The 14,640-nt window shown below is 41.8% G+C and overlaps 2 protein-coding genes across 7 annotated transcripts in view; one reads left to right on the top strand and one right to left on the bottom strand.

The window, feature by feature from the left end:
- LOC110988550 (glycine receptor subunit alpha-3-like) overlaps nucleotides 1-6,639 on the top strand; it is a 43,399-nt gene extending 36,760 nt beyond the window's left edge. For all 6 annotated transcript variants that reach the window (XM_022252195.2, XM_087140207.1, XM_022252196.2 and 3 more), the window contains 4 exons: nucleotides 2,401-2,535; nucleotides 2,715-2,944; nucleotides 3,313-3,402; nucleotides 4,467-6,639. In XM_022252195.2, coding sequence (XP_022107887.1) covers nucleotides 2,401-2,535; nucleotides 2,715-2,944; nucleotides 3,313-3,402; nucleotides 4,467-4,694 — 683 coding nt within the window. In that variant the 3' untranslated portion in view covers nucleotides 4,695-6,639. The remainder of the gene's footprint in view (nucleotides 1-2,400; nucleotides 2,536-2,714; nucleotides 2,945-3,312; nucleotides 3,403-4,466) is intronic.
- A 474-nt stretch (nucleotides 6,640-7,113) lies between these two features.
- LOC110988549 (isoamyl acetate-hydrolyzing esterase 1 homolog) lies at nucleotides 7,114-14,369 on the bottom strand. The gene is made up of 6 exons (XM_022252194.2): nucleotides 14,222-14,369; nucleotides 12,158-12,210; nucleotides 11,545-11,743; nucleotides 10,544-10,652; nucleotides 9,926-10,044; nucleotides 7,114-8,941 (listed from the first exon to the last, which is right to left on the bottom strand). Exons 1-6 carry the CDS (start codon nucleotides 14,264-14,266, stop codon nucleotides 8,771-8,773), a joined length of 696 nt encoding a protein of 231 aa, XP_022107886.2. The 5' UTR covers nucleotides 14,267-14,369; the 3' UTR covers nucleotides 7,114-8,770.
- Between the last annotated feature and the right edge of the window lie 271 nt (nucleotides 14,370-14,640).

A 14,640-nucleotide genomic window follows, 5' to 3' on the forward strand; every position in this document is an offset into this window, starting at 1 on the left:
GTGTAAGCTATATATCCATGTCTATTGCATGATATGTACATACTGCATACCCCTGAAAATCTAAAAACAATGCTCAAGATACCTACAACACAAAAGAAGACACAAAATAGACGGGTCCCCCTTTGCTGCGTGTGGTGCATCATATTGGCATTTGTGGCTAAAATACGGGAGGAACACAAGCTCCATAGCACGTGTTGGGTTCGAACCGCGAATACTCTTGCGTCTTTCAGATACCAGGACCGCTAGACCATACTACTCCTTGACATTGTCTCAAAATACCCGTAAAATCTCTGTTGAATAGGCAACACGCTCGGGGAATACTCCCTGTGAGCTTTGTTGCACTCACCCCTAGAAGCCCTGGAGGCAGTGGCATAATTACAGGTGCCCCCTTTTTAGATTTTGGAATGGAAACAAATATGTACAAACCACAGTTAAGTGGCTTTCAGTGGCCCTTGGGACAAGATGTTTGCACCCCGGTTGCCCAATTATGTACAAACTACAGTTAAGTCGCTTTCAGTGGCCCCTGGGACAAGATGTTTGCACCCTCGGTTGCCCAATCAGAAATATTGCCCTATTACATCACGCCATTATATTATGTTTGCCTCGAAGCGAATCTAGTGTCCGAGAACTTAAAAAATAAAGTAAGGTCGTACCATTACTGAAACCCCCAGTGTATTTCATGGGAACGAGGACCCTACTCATGAATTGAACTGAAGGACACAGGCAACTTGGCGCCAAAACAGATTGATTCTCCAAATTCAATCTAAAGGTGCGCAGTGTTGCGCCTAACGAATGTGCAAGAATCGACACAATGTTGCCCGTTGGCAGACTTCTCAAAAGTCAAAGGGTACTTTCCCAAATTTTCCATTGCACGGATTAGGAGATCACAAGGCCTTGAGCGAGAGTAAACAACTTCGAGTCTCGTTTGCTGCTGAACGTCGTGCTCTGGCAGACTTGGTGGTCATGTTCTTTTCTTACTGTTGTAGATTCATCACAACCATAATCTGGAAACGTATTACCAGTTCGCTTCTCCTCAAAGGAGGGAAATGAAAAGCAAATCACACCGCGCCGCCGTCACAGAAATAGCCGTGATATGCTTGTTTTAGGGCGCACGTCAACAGCGTGCATGGGAGACATGCTGGTGACGCATTCAGAGCGGAAAATTACAATTCAGATAACAGTCAACATGAATGGATGGTTGCAGTAGACGAGACCTGTTGAAACCGCGCTCCAGATTCAGCCATTAAATGGGCAAAAAGGAATGCCCACGGGTAAATCACATTCACAAGTGATTTATTTCCAATCTGACATGGATAACAAATTATAACTGGCAATCGAAACCATCTACTGATCTACTGAACGCCCCTTCATGTAGCAAGGCAGTTTCGTAGCGATGTGATGTAAATCCGGTCCCACGAGCGAGTCATCAATGTATTTACGGAGAAGTACGTCAAGAACTGTCTTCCATGTCACTTTTCAGTTCGTAGCAAGTGCGTAGTAACAATTGATTTGCTACTTTTTGCACGAACCCTAGGTATCCTGCGTGTATCCCAAGTGACTGACACAGCCATGGTACCCTCCCGACATGCATAGGTTCAAGTGTCATATAAAGAAGATTGTGGGGGCAGCTGTTGGTCTACTGACAACATCGTTTTGAAAAAAAAATGCACCTGTACTGCACTTTAACTTGAGTGATTTTACGCTGATGGGTACACGTGGACTGCATTACGAGTAAGCCCTACTGCTGACGACGCGAGAAAAAGAAAGACAACGTTAAAAAAGTGCAACCACTGTCGCATGATGACATTTACCTGATAACGATGCATTGTTTTAAAAGGATACACATGGAAATAATGTATTTATTTATCTATATTATAATGCCCAGACCATGTACGTTTACACTTGTAAAACCTTTTTATAGAGGAATAAAACAATTGTTTTGTAAATCTCAGTTAACACAAAATAAGCTTTTAACCTCTGATCCTTTTGATGAGACATCAACAAGTTGGCAAATCTTTCTTTTCGTAGACTTTAATGCAGACACGTTTGCGCTTATTATATTTAGGTCCTATAAAGAATATCCGCACGAGTGGCTAAGCGATCACTCTTTTATTTGGTCAGAAATGAAGAGGGCATACTGGATGTTGTTTCTCGCACGTATACCCAAAGGTATTACAGAGTACATATATCTCAATTACTCGGTGACATATGTTTTAATATTAAGGCCTATTGCCACCGATACTTTTTGGAAACGTGAAGTTTATGAAGGAAATCCACCAACATTCTCCAGTCTGTTCTATGGTATAAAGCTCAGTCTGTATCGCGTCCAACTCTATAAAAATGCATCTCAAGTAATCGCCAGTGTTGCTTAGCCGATGTTTTGTCACTGTACTTTTGCAGACACTTACAACTCCAACGAAATGATCCTCACCATCACCAACAATTCCTTGGAAATTGACGCCGATCTGCAAATTCCGCGATTTCAACTGGACGGATACAAGACCGACATGACCGAGATTGGCTATGGGCCGACGGGTAAGACTTTTAAAATACATGCAAATCAAGTGCCAAGACATACACTGTCAATTCTGTTGAATGGCAAAGGGTACCAGAAAGGAATGTTACTCCATTTTTACACTGTTGGAAGAGAATGTTCAAACCTCCATGCTTCAGCCGATTGTTTTTGTTAATCCGTTTTCTCTGCGGCACACTAGGTAATTACAGCGTGGCAAGGGTCATATTTAGCTTCAGTCGTCACCTCCAGTCGTACATCCTGACCGTCTACATACCCAGCAGCTTAATTGTCGTCATCGCGTGGTTGTCGTTTTGGATCGACGCCAAGGCTGCACCCGCGCGCGTATCCCTGGGGATAACGACGGTTTTGACGATCACGACCATGACGGCTGGCATGCAAGAGACAATGCCACTTGTGACGTACGCCAAGGTACGTTTCCAGAGCCAAGGCTCACGGTATGCAGTGGGACCCCATGTATGCAAACTATGCTGTATTATGATGGACATTTAAAAAAGTCTAAAACATTTCGCAAAATTATTTGAAATAAGACTAATATTTTGTAATCAAAATACATGTATTCCGATTCCTCTTGCGTCGTCTTTCTGTTCCTTCTGTGAAACTGTTCGGTGTTCACGAACGGTTACTATTTGGTGCAACTAAAAGCGACTAGAGCTCACTCAATGCCAACTATTCTCTAAGAATTTGATTTTTAGTTCATTTTCTCTCCATAACCAGTTGTTTTCTCTCCCTCTTTGTTCCGTTTTTTGTGTGTGTTTTGTTTTGCGACTTTTTGACAGGCCCTTGACGTATGGTTAACCGTCTGTCTCGTATTTGTCTTCTCATCGCTCATGGAGTATGCTTGTGCGAACTACTTAGTCATTCTGGAAGTAAGTGTGCAGGTTAACAGGTTAAGAGGTATAACCATTTAGGCAGGGATCTTGGAGGAGGAATAAAATCTACTGCAGTTAAGGAGAGAAAACTTTGAGACACAAATGCCAAGCACCAATGAAGCAATAAAGATTCATTGAGTCCAACATGATATACGATTTGCTGCTTGTGGGAAAAAAGCCACACTCTTTCGTATACTGGTTATGGAAACAATTTGTTACAGTGTGTCCAAGGACAAACCCATTTCTAGAGCTGCAAAATCCAACAAAAGCAAAATTTCGTTAAAGGTTCCAGGCGACAACGTTTTCTCAGACACACATTTTGTGCAACCTTTTTAATGTTTGAAAACAACTGGACACCCTTCCAGGAATGAGAAAATTAAAAGGTGTCGCTGTTTCAACTTGTAACATTTTCCAGACACCGGCGTAGCAGTTGGCATTCAGGGAAGAAACTGCTCCATTTACCAGACTTTCTGTTCAAACTGTGAACCCACTATTTTCTTATTAAACATTTTAATGAATCACCAAAGAAAAGGGAATTTAGAGGAGCAAAATGTCAACAAATTTCAGCCGAGTTGAGCAAAAATCAGTGTAACAATGAAATATTTTCCCTGGAATAACATTACAACTGTGCTAATAAATATGGAAATTCACATTAGCTTAAACACTAAAATAGGTGCCATTATACCTTTTCAAATAGTAAAACACATATTAACAATCAGGTCAGTTGAAACTGAAATGTGAATTGTGTAATTAAAAACGTGCACTACATAAACCCTTTAAGTCCTAAGTTTCTGCGTGCCAATGAGTCACTTAATTTCATTACTGCATTCTTGAGCGCAAGATGCTCTATATTCATCTCTCGAACTGATTATAACTAATGACGATTGACCCGTGAGGTATTCTACGCTGCCCTTAATGAAAGTCTGGGTGTGTGAAGTGACATCAGTGGCCTCATGTTCAATCTTCCATTAATTACTGAACAATCACTGGCATGCTGGGTGCGAGGTTTTAAGATTATACGTACACACCCACGTAATGAGCTGCCATTATGATTCTTTCAGAACAAACGGAAGCTGAAAAACTACACCAAGAAACTAGGGAACGGAATCAACGAGAAAGTAGACCACTTGCGAGTATTCGAGTTCCACTACGGCCTAGGAGTGGCCAGGCGACCCGGCTACCGTGAGCCACTGACCGCAGACAAATTGGACAGAATCTGCCGCTACTCTTTTCCTGTCGTGTTTGCATTATTCAACGCAATCTACTGGCCTGTTTACTTGAAGGCGTGACGCACCACTGTCCAACGCAAAGGTGTTTCAGCTGTCTGGAACAGAACACGCCATTGTGGAACAGGGAAAGGGGACCAGTCAAACCCGCTTGGCGTGGACGGCGGTGTCTTCTTAATAACAGGCCAACACCATGCACCCCCCCCATTTTTTCCAAGTGCCAACTTATCGGAAGCTTAGACAATGGGACATACTGATTCTTCAGCGCACTATTTTGTACGGCCATGACTGGGTTGTGCGCGAGCCACATAAGTGTTGATCAAATGGCATTTTCGCCGCATGTTGTCCAAAGAGATCAGCAACTGCCAGCATCATGACAAAAGTGGGCCTGAAGCGTCTACTTATCTTAACACCTACAACAACCACCTTCTCCCGACCCGTCCCTGTTGCAACCCCCTCCCTCTCAAAAATGAAAGATGGGTGATTTTTTTGGAACCTATATTATGAATCTTTCTCATGTTGATATTTCGAAAATTACGTGCAGAATTGCAGTTTCGGGAGGCAGATTACAAGACTTGTTTACCCATTCCCACAACCCTTCCATCCCCACAACAAGAGCTGTGAGCATGCTCCTCTGTGTCTAGATACATTTCCACAGTGGAGCGTGGCTTGAGCGTATATGCGCCAGAGCTGCCTTGAATTTTGTAAGCTGCTGCCACCAAGCGTTTTCTTAATATTGCAAGTCACTGGCGAACCGTGAGTCACTAAATGAAGCTGGCTTCTCAAACAAGTGATTCCTACGTGGACCAGTGTTCAATTACTTTCTATGTGACTCAAAGTGTTCCACGTGACTTTGAAACCCCGGCTACTCTTCCTAAATGCACTGAGCATAATATTCTCCATATTTTAATGAGGCAAACAAATTTCTGTCTCGTTTGACTGCTTTATACGTCCAGCTTTCTCTAACCCATAGGCCATGAAAAATAGGCCATGGTAATAGACTAGCGAAAGGCAAAACGTTTTGAGAGTGGTCACTGAGAATTCTAATGGCCTGAACAATGTGGAGAGAATGTGAGAAAATGGGGGACATTACGTTCGACAAAATAGCAAGCAAACAGTTACTTTATGTACTTAACTCCCTGGGGGTGTTATAGGGCTTGCTTGTCTACTTTTGTCAAGCGGTACCCGTGCCAAGTGTGGAATGTTTTCAACATCTATTAGGTTTGGAGAATCGCTCGAAATACTTTTATCCTAAATATCAGGGCCAGTATGCCCAAGTATTTGACATCATTGACCTGGTGTGCAAGTGTGAAATTCGAACCATATTTCTTCAAAACGTGATGTATAAACATACACATGTATACTTTTCAACCCAGAGTTATTTGTATTATATGGACTTTACTCTTCCAGGGTTGTTCGCTGCTTCACTCTGGGTACTAAAACCCGGATAGTAACGTGTTGCATTGTAATCAATCTGAGAGTACATTGCTGTAACTGGAATGCCAGATGCAAGGGCATTAGTTAACCTTGGGGCTCCATAGTATGTGTAAGTTTACTGTGAGCACGACACTTCGAATATGTGCAAGAGGGTGTCAAATTAAATGAGAGTTAATTAATCCATAATTAAACATCATATCTGAAAGCTTCCAATCGGAGAACTTTGCGTATTCCTCGTAAACTCTGCAGGTATTTTTTACGAATGAAAGGCTTTTGACATAAGACATGTACAATTCCTTGCATACATTTACCTCGGTTCTTGAAGATTATCCTATTTTGATTGAGATGTACAAACTGAGTTACTGTTTATGTCAACAAACAATACTGTAAAACGGTGGTTTTCATCGACACGAGTGAAAAACAAATGCTTGAATAAAATAAAATGTGCAAATTAGTAATCAAGCATGAACAGGACTTGTAAGCACTGCTGGTTTTGCCGATGGCAAATTAGTCGATTGATACATCCCGGTTTTACCGAATAAACTTTTTTTCAAGTTTGTTTTGCACTATATTTTCACATTTCCCGGTGTCAAATGCTTGTCAGAATCGCTCATTCAGTTTCATAAAAACCATTACCACCTTCCCCACCACAATCATCATCGCAAAGCAAACACTCAAAATGGTCACCGCCTTTGCTAAACAAGACTGGATAGAAAACGCAACGTCTATCATACAGAAATTTTCTTAGTACGTATCATCTTCGGTTACTTCCTGGTACACAAAATCCTCGCAATTCATCAGGTTTAGGGAAACAGTGATAAAACAAATATTCTGGATTATAAACAAAATTACAAACTTACCTCTTATTCTGCAAAAGTGAACCTGACTTTTTTCAAACTGAAGACACACCAAATACATAGTAGGCTGCCGTATTAGGTGTGTTTTCTTGAACAAACTGGAGAGTTCCTGGTCAGAAGAAACATTTTGTTCACTTCTGTTTCAGGGCCCCTACTGAGGAGACACACAAAAAACTCAAGAAGCCATCATCCTTACACTTATTTATTGGTAATTGAGTTGCCACCTCTGCACTCCAAATTTGTAAACAATTATTTTGAACAATCCCTTAAGACCCTCTTGTGGATATTTTTAAACACTGAGCATTTCCAAATTTTTAATTTTGAGAAAAAAGGTTTGAACTCGGTTAATATAACCATCTACACAGAGGTAAAAACAAGTTGGGGCTTTATATTTTAACCCCGAAAATCTTGAAAAACAGTAAAAAATATTTTGACCAAAGCACACAATCTGTGATGTAATAGACGGGCCTCCACTTCGTGTGTTCCGCTCGCCAATGTGAATTCTATCTTTGCACACTGTCAGTGCAACCCACTTGAAAGTTTTGGCCCGAGACGTCAGAGTTCCCACAGGAACGTAAAAACCAATTTCCGTAACTTTTTCAGGACTTTCCAGGGCTAAAATATGACCATTTCAATGACACTCAACCCCATTTTGCAGAGAAAATTTGATATTATGAATTGGAAGACTGTCATAGACACTACTACACTGACAAGGGCTGCCTGTGAGTTCATCATTATTCCATTTTCAATTCAACAGCCGCCTATCAAAAATAACCCTTGTATGATCTTGATTTTCATGACACTTCCCTCACTTTTTTCCTCTTACAATAGGATTCCATGACATCATATTATTTTCCATGTCTTTCTAGGATAACTTTTTCCCAGGATTTCCAGGAGAGTGGGAACCCTGCACCTCAGGTGTCTCACCAATAGAACAACTTCATCTTCTTGACCCAAACCTATCGAAACCCTTTAATCCACTGGGAGATTCTCAAGCCCCTCACAAGTTTAGCACCGATTACGAGGAATCCGTCATTAATTACCTGCAGACTGAAGGATCTGTGATTGATCCTCACACGAATACCAAAGGAGGATACAGTTAAGTTTCCAGGCAGCGGGCACTTTAGACGTACAATGTCACCCTATCATGCATTCATTGAAACACCGACCGACACGACCCTTTCAGGTCTTTTGACTTCTTACGTCAGGACCTTTCAGTTCTCACTGGTGCACAACTCCTCAAACCTTGCTGGAAATGCAGTCTACACGTATAAAGTGCCGACCTTATCATTCATGAACTATAGTAGCCCCTTCTCTTGTTCTTTTACAGTTGGAAAAGCATTATGATACGGTTTGGGAGGGTTAGAGGAAAGGGGTTAAATGATGGTCTTAAATGATGATATTTGACTATGAAGGTGCCTTTACACTGTGTTGTAGGCAAGGCGGTGGAAGACTCTAGGATGTCAGCCTTGAGTCATGGCTGCAGGTGTGTACATGTAAGTGTGTTTTTATTGTTTGATGTTCGAGTGTTGAAACCGATTTGCATGAGGGCCCAGTTCTAGGACCACTGAAGGTGCACATTAGGGGAGCAATCTTTTAAGACTCAAAGGAAAGACAACAGCGAAAATATTCCCCCTTAAAGCAACATAACATACTGAACAATCTAAATACTGTACAGAGACTCATAGAAAAGCTATTACCAATATAGATCCATCTGTCATATCAACTGCTGCACAAGCAGATGTTAGTGACATGGCAATGTCTCAGCATGCACACACATGTACATGCCAGCAACGTTGAACAGTTCCACAACACTCTTCACCTCCCACTCCAAAGCCTTTCACGTCAAGCCAGCAGACTCTTCTCGGGATTAGCCACATCAATGTCCTTCCAGTCGGGCAGTTGGTCTGGTAGGTGGTTGGTTCTGATGGCTGCCATTTCCAACAGATGCCCGGCCAGAAATCTTGACCCTTCAGCCGAGAGGTGGAGACCGTCCACTAAAAAACGTTGCCAATTCTGATGGGTGGAAGCACAGAGTTGTTCTCAACTTAAACATTAAAGTCAATGGTGTTGTGGTACTTCTATAACAGAGAGATTCCTTTTAGGTATAGGCCTCGAGCAGAAGCACTACCTCATCAGTTGAAAAGAGCCGCATTGGTCGGGAGTGCTCAATTAGTTGGTAGCGATGCGACCGTGATGCGTGCATTTCCTTGTCGTTTGTGACCCACCAAAATTCATTTCCGACCAAAGGAGCCTCTGCTGCTAAGAAAACAGCACCCTCTCTTGGTGCAGCTCGCGGCCCATACTCATAAAAAAGTCCCTTTTTTGAAGCAGCATGCCTTTTGTCAGTTGAGCAATTTGCTTCCTTCCGGATTCATCCCTCTGAGAAACTTCAATCAACCGCTCAGGTATTGCAGAGTATTTTTAAATCTTTATTTCTACTCTGACAATTGAGTAAGATAAGTACTGAATAAGCTTATCCACACTGCAACTGCCAGAAACTGCAGCAGGGTTCATGAAGGGACCAGGGATAGAAATCAAGGAATGAAAACAATTTCACTGGCTGGATTCTAGAGGGGAGACATGAACCGCCTGACCCGGTCCAATTGAATATATATGCCTTTAATGTAAGAAACCTGGGGGCTAACGCTCTAACTTTAATAGTTCCCAGTCTTACACCTAGTGCAGGATTGGGAACAAGTAGGGTACTTTAAAGTCAACATTTTCTGATCTCTAAAAATTGAATGCACTTCACCTTGTGCAATTACGAAGCAATGGAACATTCAGGCCACACGTATTGTGAGGCATACTGGTTCTGGTCGTTCATTAGTCAATCCGCTTTGCTAAGGAAACATGTTAGACATACATGTAGCTCAAGATCTCCTGAATCAAACTAAAAGCTCAAAGCCCAGAATCCAAACATGGGCTTGGGTGCAACATTGCTAAGTGGTACTTTATTCTAGCTGTCTCAGTATAATTGCTATACCAATCTGCTCACACCTGCTCCTCTTGCATGAGTGTCCAGAGATCAAGGATTCCCGTGGAGTATTCCTTGGCCACCTGACAGCAGGCTTTGGCATAGAGACCTGTGTTGAAATTCTTCCTGTTGACTGGGCCACCTGATAAAACACAGAGCATAGGTGTAAACAGGACAGTGGCAAACAACTGAAGAGTGTCGCTTATTCTGACACCAGCATTCCTCTGGTGCTGCACACATAGCCCCCCCCTTCTAGGTCAGGCTTGGCAAAATGTGGTAAGTCCAAGATTTCTAAGATTTGTGATTGACTTGTAGTGGACTTTAAAATTCTGGACTCTTTTCCTTTCCTATCCTTTCCCTTTTTGCCACTTTTGTGCCTACTTTAATTGGTATCTGCTCACTTCCCCCCCTGGTGGCACAGTCACAGCACCCTCTACAGTTCTTCCAAACAGCCAATAGGCAATGCCCTTCACCAGGCAGGAAGCTGCAGTGCAGGTTCAATGCACCAGAACAATTCTCTGATTTATCTGCCTTAGAATCCTCCAAAACATATCGGAGAGGTGATGGCAAAGTCATCCATTTCAAACCATCACGACTGTCACTAAATGGTTGCTTTGAGCCTTACCGCATTCAGCACTTACCACTCTTCGTGCATCCTTCACTCCAGGTTTTGTCATCCAGTGCCGGTGGAGAAATGATGATGATGTTCTGTGGGCTGACTCCTCCCTCCACTAAATATTTCACCATACCCTGAAGAAACATTTACGTAGGAGAAAGAAACTTAGAAAGTCCATAATTATTCTGAACCATGTACAAAAATAAAATTCACTTTTTTAACAACAGTTTGATCCTTTCCATCCAGCCAACCAATGTCTCTCTATTTAGTATTAGTGCACTCCAAATTTACAAATTAAGGCTCCATTTTCCACTTTGCATGATTTGGGTAATCAACCAAAATGTCACTGCCTTACTAAAAAGTCATTCTTAACAGTACTTTTACTTTAATACTTGAGTATTCATCTCTTTCTAATGAGGTTACTTTTCTGGATATTCTGCAACAAAGTCATTTATTCCAACTTTCTGTGGCCCTCTGATCATTGCTTTAGTTCATGTAATATCTTCCTTCAGCTCCATGGGCGAAGAAAAACAAAGACATATTTCAGCTTTTATATGTAAGAGGGTGATATCGACCTAAACACAGCTGACACATAGCATCCTTTAAGTGCTCCTAGGAGGAAACATAGTCAGGAAGGAAACACTTCCCAAACTGGATTATCAAATGGATGAGGTAAGCAGTGGCAGAGCTAGGTTATTTAGAATAGAAAAAGCAAGGGTCAGATAATGTAGATGTACGAGAAGGCCATGGCCTTGCATGTTCCATTATATTTCTATCTTTCCATGAACTTGGATCCATCCCCATGACAATGCACTACATACAGTGTAAGTGGGACTATTTAAAGGCCATGAGGGTGATGATGCTTAGGAAGTTCCTTTGCAAAATGTTCAGAGTTCTTTGAAAGATATCTTCAGAAACTAATTCATCTTGGGACGTTCTTTTAGGTACATGTAGTTATGCTCAGATCTGAATAATCTGCAATGTTGCATGATCTTTCACTGTATCAGCAGACTGAGCACAAAGCACCTGTAAATTTCCAATGAAGTCATCCACACTGACATACTTGGAGCTCTCTGTAACTTCTAGGGTGGCATCATTGGCTCCAAAGAAGATGGTCACCATAGCAACATGAGTCAGGTCATCCCTTGGAATGCATCTTGGGAGAATGATGCGGCCCCAGGTGGTGTTATAACCTGAGAAGCCCCTGACCACAACATCACACTTTCTGTGTGAGATAAAAAAGGAGAAAATGTATTGACATGTACTGTGTCCATCATTATATCGTCGTGTCAGTGCTGAAAAGTCGCGTTTCAATTCATGACCTTTCATCCAATTTTACTGCTTCATTAAATAACAGGATACTGCAACTTTTGGCAAACAATTTACTTACAAACAAACATGTAATTCCTTCGTTATGAGTTTCAGTATTTACTTATAACAATCTATTGGTGGATCTTGATAAAAATACACCAAATCCTAGATTTCAAAACAAAGTGCACAGGGGATCTTTGTCAATGTAGCTGGAGTCTAGTGCACAAGGGTTTTATAACCATATCACCGGAAGAAAGCACAAAACCATTGATCTGAAAGTTCCACCTGTAATTTAACAAAGACGCCGCATGGTTAAAGTTCTGTTTACCTTTGTAGCTGATCTGCTAGAGATGCACCCCATCCTCCATCACCGAAAGACAACTGTGAAACACAGAGATTTTCATTACTTTCTAGAAGTCCAAAATTTCCAGACAAGATTTACTTGTCTTCCATGGTCAGTACAGCATCAGCGAAACATTTCATTCATTCCTTGAAAGATCTTGAAAATTTGGTAAATCATCTGTTGTGGGTTAAGTAATATGTTTGAGTCAATTTGTAAATGCCCCCAATGAAAGCACATAATATCAAATATTTTAAGAGCACTGTGAGTTAATCATTGTTACTTCTCCACGGTTTTACTGAATGAATCGGACTGGCTCCAGTCCCATAGACAAATATTCCTCTAGCAAAGTAAGGGTTACTTCACATGATCCAAATTTCAGATGAGGGGGCCTGCTGTATCTCCCACTTAGAATTACCGTATGGAATTGAAAGTACATGCATTTTAAAAACTACCACAAATTTGAACAGTTACAACATTCCTGCATTCCTTTTCCCGCTCCGTACCAAAGAGCAAGACCTGTATAGGAGGGTACCTAGATACACCGTGTATGCCACTTCTTAGAACCAGTGCTGTACTGGTGTAACAGTGGCTTCTCAGGTTATAACACCACCTGGGGCCGCATCATTCTCCCAAGATGCATTCCAAGGGATGACCTGACTCATGTTGCTATGGTGACCATCTTCTGCTGTAACAGTGGCTGTTAAGGAGCCACTGGCTCTTAGAAAAAAATGCCAGGCGCCAGGTCGATTTTTGTACAAACGGTAACCGCAACCACAAACCAGTCAACTCTAGCACCTAGTACCTGTGCGTGAGTGAATGTATCTACATGCACGTTACATCTACGTTGCAGTTTAACGTGGGCTCATGCTGTGTCCGTAGTAAGACGGAGAATAAACCGCGCGATCATAGATCACGTTACAAAAGCATTGCTCGGTGCACGGAGAAGAAAATTGGGCAGTGATCATTCGTGAAATACAACTGACAAGGCGGGCGACTAACAGGCACAAATCATGGTCGCAATTGAGATAAGAATAAAACATTTGGTTGGATATCATTTTTTTTGTGCAAATACGACTGTTTTGTTTGCACCGTTCAGCACTGCTTAGAACTGAATGGTACAGTAGAATGAGTTTCTTTATCTTGGCATTGAACACACATTTAACACATCTCTGCTGATGTAAGTTATTGCTGATATTTCACAAAAGATAGTCTGTGTAAATACGATCAGGCATATGCCTTTTATCACTATATCCACATAGGGAGGGTAAAAGAGGCAATGTTTGCTCCTTTTGTCCTCTTTCAAAACTTGGACATGATGTGTCCATGTGACTCACAGTTCAAAATTTGCACTGCTTTGAAATGCTATGGGATTCTAAATGTGCCCGTTTACTTTGCCTAAAACTGCACTTTTTCAATCAAATCGTCCCCAAAAAGCCATCCATACTAAATAATGTCTCATTAACATGTAATCACGATGGTTTTGGACCATTTACAAGTTATTTTTGGCAGAATTCAGACCTTTTACTTATGATCTTGCCTCTCTTCAACAATGATGGTGGTGTGCAACAAGAATGTAGGTGGTGCGCACAGTTTGTTTTTTGTCCCTTTTGCACTCCCTCATTTCTAAGGACGTACATCATGTGCATCCTGACCTGTGTGGGCACCGAATGTCAAATCATTTTGGTTACTAATTCAGTGTTGAATATCAAACAGTGACGTGTTGCACATTGAATGTCGAATGTCGAATGAAGAATAAATAACTAACACTGGACGAGACGTCGAGTAAACACTCACCGGTTCTTTTAAGAACCACACCCCACCCAAAAGAGATTGATTCCATGGTGTATCCACAAACCTATTTCTCGTGTCTCTTCCACCACGCAAAGCTCAAAATCTTACTTAGCCTATATAATAAATGTAACTAGTACTAGGCCTAGCAGTAGGTGGCCTACTCGGACTTGAGGAACAGGGCATGACGGAGTGTCCGTGCCTACTTCATTTCACCCAGTTTTGGGCGAAAGTGCAACGTAAGCAAGTACCTGTACTTACCTGTGTTATAGAATCTCCAAATAATACAACTTTTGGCCAAGACATTGTGGACACGATTAAATAACATGTAACGGTACCCTTTGCAGCGAAATGGGGCAAGAGCGCCACACGTTTGGATATTTCTCAAGGGCGCCACCAAGAGATGATAACTGTGTCAGCGCTCGATGGCTGGCCGCCTTAAATGAAACGGCTTTCAGGGTGCACCAACGTAACTTAGTAGGCAAATAGGCCAGAGATATGTCCGCGGAGCTCATTAATAAAAGTTATACACTCAAACTATTCTATATTAGAGCGTCCTGAGAGCCATGGAACTGGAAGATTCAAGAAATGTGGCACTAAACCTCAGGCCCGGACTCGGGGCTTCCAATCCTGAGCAACTTGGATGCAACTGGGTCCGAAAGTGGCACTATTTAGCCGTT

This window comes from Acanthaster planci, linkage group LG08 (genome assembly GCF_054643075.1).
Source record: "Acanthaster planci isolate LZ-2023a linkage group LG08, COTS_SCS, whole genome shotgun sequence".
Lineage (NCBI taxonomy): Eukaryota > Metazoa > Echinodermata > Asteroidea > Valvatida > Acanthasteridae > Acanthaster > Acanthaster planci.

What these genes read in the sequence shown, in the direction of transcription:
- LOC110988549 (XM_022252194.2), bottom strand. Translation starts at nt 14,266, where the DNA reads ATGTCTTGGCCAAAAGTTGTATTATTTGGAGATTCTATAACACAG. An exon ending in TTGGAGATTCTATAACACAG is followed by an intron (nt 12,211 to 14,221) that starts GTAAGTACAGGT and finishes TGTGTTTCACAG; the next exon opens with TTGTCTTTCGGTGATGGAGG. An exon ending in CTAGCAGATCAGCTACAAAG is followed by an intron (nt 11,744 to 12,157) that starts GTAAACAGAACT and finishes TATCTCACACAG; the next exon opens with AAAGTGTGATGTTGTGGTCA.